The sequence below is a fragment of the Salvia hispanica genome, chromosome 1 (genome assembly GCF_029641045.1).
Source record: "Salvia hispanica isolate PSC_SH4W2 chromosome 1, Shi_PSC_v1, whole genome shotgun sequence".
NCBI classification, from domain to species: domain Eukaryota; kingdom Viridiplantae; phylum Streptophyta; class Magnoliopsida; order Lamiales; family Lamiaceae; genus Salvia; species Salvia hispanica.
The window spans coordinates 46,410,044-46,413,817 of NC_142692.1; the positions used below are offsets into that span (position 1 = coordinate 46,410,044).

General features: G+C 36.0%; 1 protein-coding gene across 1 annotated transcript; it reads left to right on the forward strand.

Annotated features, from left to right (window-relative positions):
- The first annotated feature begins 2,140 nt into the window (after positions 1–2,140).
- LOC125224440 (mannose/glucose-specific lectin-like) lies at positions 2,141–3,153 on the forward strand. Its single transcript, XM_048127840.2, has one exon. It carries the CDS (start codon positions 2,159–2,161, stop codon positions 2,999–3,001), a length of 843 nt encoding a protein of 280 aa, XP_047983797.1. The 5' UTR covers positions 2,141–2,158; the 3' UTR covers positions 3,002–3,153.
- The last annotated feature ends 621 nt before the right edge of the window (positions 3,154–3,774 follow it).

Here is a 3,774-nt window from a genome sequence, read left to right on the forward strand (position 1 = left end):
TCACTTTGATCGGGCACATGTTTTAAGAAATGTAATGAAAAATGAGTTGAAAAAGTTAGTGGAATGTGGGTCTTACTTTTATATATTAGTTTTATAATAAAATGTGAGTGAGAATGAGTTAGTGGAATATAGAGTCCACTACCAAAATTGGTAAAAGTGAAATGGGACAAATTATCTTGTTTGACGGATCGAAATGGAAAAATATGACAAATTATCTGGGACAAAGGAAGTTCATACTTTCCAGACACGGACTAATAAGAAAATAGTTCATATTTTTCTGGAGCTGGAGCGTGAAGCGTATAAACTACCCATTATGCCTTTTTTTCATGCTTCCCTTTTATTTACGATAAAATAAACAATAACCACATTCACTCTTTCTCCACAAACCTACATGCATATCTTTACAATTAAAAGGTGAAATCGTTTTTCAATAATTAATCATTATCCAACTTCTCGTACTACTATATAATACTACTCCTTATGTCCATCTGCAGTAGAGGCGTTTTATTTTGAACACTTGTTTTGAAAAATTATAATAAATAGTGAAAATGGAGAGATAATAAAGTAGGAGATAGAATAATATAGAGAAAAGTCTTCTCCTTATCATTCTATCTCTTACTTTAGTTTCTCTTCAATTTAATTATTCATTACTTATTTTCCCAAAATAAATGCTAAAAACGAAACGTTTATACGAACATATAGGGAGTAACATTTACTTACTAGAAAATATAAGTAAATTCAAAAATACAAACATGATGGTACATTCGATGCCTGTGATAATAGTACTATATTAATTTACAATAATAACTAATAACTTTCAATATTGTATGTTAAAATTATCGACACAAAGACATAATTATATCAATACAACATGTAAATTTAAAATGTCAACACAAAGATATTATTTTATCAACACAAGAAACTTGATAAATTTATGTCTTTGTGTTGATGTTTTTAACATACAAAATTGATATTAGTTACTCCCTTCGTCCCGCTTTAGCAGTCTCATTGACTTTTCTGCACTCGTTTTGTAAAAATGATAATAAATAGTTAAAGTGGAGAAATAATAAAGTAAAAAAGAGAATAATATAGAGAAGAGTCTTATCTACATTATTCTCTTTTTTACTTTATTATTTCTCCACTTTAACTATTTATTATCATTTTTACAAAACGAGTGCAGAAAAGTCAATGGGACTGCTAAAGCGGGACGGAGGAAGTATTAGTTATTACCGTAACTTAGTTACTATTTGATCACACACCGTATATTCCATATAATAACTTTGAAGAACGTTAGAAACCAATAGATAATTATTTAAATCAAATATAAAGAGTGTCTATACAAAATATGTTACTACTAAATTGTACTCCTTCCGTTCCATAGTAATAGAGTCATTTCGTCATTTTGGTACGTTCCATAATCTTAGAGTTATTTCTCTTTTTAGTAAAAGTCAACACATTTTTCTACACTTACTTTACTCTCTCGTACTTTTTTCTCTCTTCATCTCTCTACCTTTTTCATTTCCCACTTTACTCTCCCTTTACTTAACTCACCTAACACAATTTTTCTTAATCTCCGTGTCGAAAAGAAACGCCTTCATTACTATGGAACGGAAGAAGTAAATTAACTTAAACAAAAATCGTACAGGAATAAATTCACAAGTTAAAAATTGTACTACTATGAAATTATACTTATATCATTAGGTACGATAAGTGAACAGCTAAACAAAATAGTACTTCCTTCGTCCGCCATTAGGAGTCCCATTTATGGGCAGCACGGACTTTAAAAAATGTTAAGAAAAGTGGGTGGAAAAAGTTAGTAGAATAGAGGTCCCTACTATTTATGGTAAAAGTGAACCGAGACTCCTATTCGCGGACGGACTAAAATAGAAAAACGAGACTCTTATTCGCAGATAAAGGGAGTACTCCATATCATAATACAAATATTGGTTTTACGTAAACAATAAACGGACCAAAGAATACAGAAAGAGGGGTGCTAAATTACCATGTGATGGCTACCCAAGATTAGATTAGTAAATTCAACTGTTAATTATTAATTTAAATTTAAATTGTAGTCGGTGAACAACTACTATAAATACCATACCCCATTCACCACATCAAACACAAAAAAATCTCACAACATCTCACTGAATCATAAGCCATGGCCCTCTTGAAAACCCTAAAGCCTCTGCTTTCTTCGGCAGCCATAGCCATGTTCGTCATTCTGGCAATGACGAACAAGGCCTACTCTCAGAGCGAATCAACTTCCTTCACGTACGACTTCTACGGCGACAAACCCACAACCCTAACCTACCAAGGCGACGCCTTCTTCCCACCGGACTCGACCTTCCTCCGTCTGACAAAGACCGCGTCGGGCGTCTCAGTGCCGGGCACGGTCGGCCGAGTCCTCCACACGGCCCCAGTACTGTTCCGCAGAGAAGGGGCGTTAGCGTCATTTGAAACGAGCATAGAGTTTAACATCAGCTCTTGGACCAGCACCACTCAACCAGCCGACGGGATCGTATTCTTCGTGGCGCCCGTGGGCTCCACCATCCCCCAGTACAGCGTCGGGGGCAACTTGGGCGTGTACTCGCTATATGGGCAGGCTCCCAACGTGTTAGCCATCGAATTCGATATTTTTGTGAACTCGCCGTATGACCCGAGCTTCCCCCACATCGGGATCAACCTCGGCTCGAGGACTTCTACCAATGTGACGAGGTTCGAGGGCACCATCGGGCAGCGTGTGAGGGCCCGCATAAACTACGAGGCAGCGACGAAAGTGATCAGCGTGCGCGCCACTGCAGGAGCTGCTAATTACGAGGTCAGCTTGGTGTACGACTTGAGCGCTTTGTTGCCCGAGCAAGTTCAAGTCGGGCTCTCAGGCGCAAGCGGGCTGGAATGGGAAGATGCCGCCGTCCACGACGTCGTCTCCTGGTATTTCACCTCCACCCTCGTGAATAATTTTGTGAGCGAGGAGAAGGGCACCAAAATTGCCCAAGTGTAACTGTGTCATTTTCGTATTTTGTGTATATGCATGTGCGTTGTGTGCCATAAAAATAAGGTCGAACTGGTGTATGTTCGATGTTCGTTTGTGTGATCATGTAAGACCCTCTCAATAGACTAATAGACTATGTATGTTCGAGATGGAAGTGAAAGTTGTTAATCAGTTTCCGTTTGTGTTACAATCGTCTCGGCTCCTTTTGTTTTTTCTTTACATGTTTCAGAGTGAATAATGTTTCAATTGGGATCAACCAACACAATAGTTCGTACAAACTTTAAACTATGATCTAAACCGTTAGAAAGCGTCAATAAATGACAAAATAACAGCAACAAAAAATGTCAATACAATATGTAAGACGCTAATAAAGTCTACTGAAATTGTATTTCCACCAATAAGGTAGTTAATCATGTGGAACATAAAACAATTCCTAAACATTAATTCTAATCAAGATTGTGTGAATTTTAAACGTAATCAACTCAGAAAATAAATACACCACAAAAATAGAGAAGCAATTATTTGTGTTATACTAATTTTGAAATATAATTACGATTTATGACGCAAATAAAAGAAAGTGTTAATTTCTAAGTTAAAAGTAAATTATCTTAATCTTTTAAGAGTATTTTACTAGGATAGTTCCATTTGTATCCCTTAATTTTAATTGTTTATTTAGAAATATAAATTAGCATACTTAATTACATTAAAAAATATACTCTTAGCGGGTTTTTTTAGTGTAATTAGGAAATTGAAGTGATGGCCGCCGTAAGGTGACAATCAAT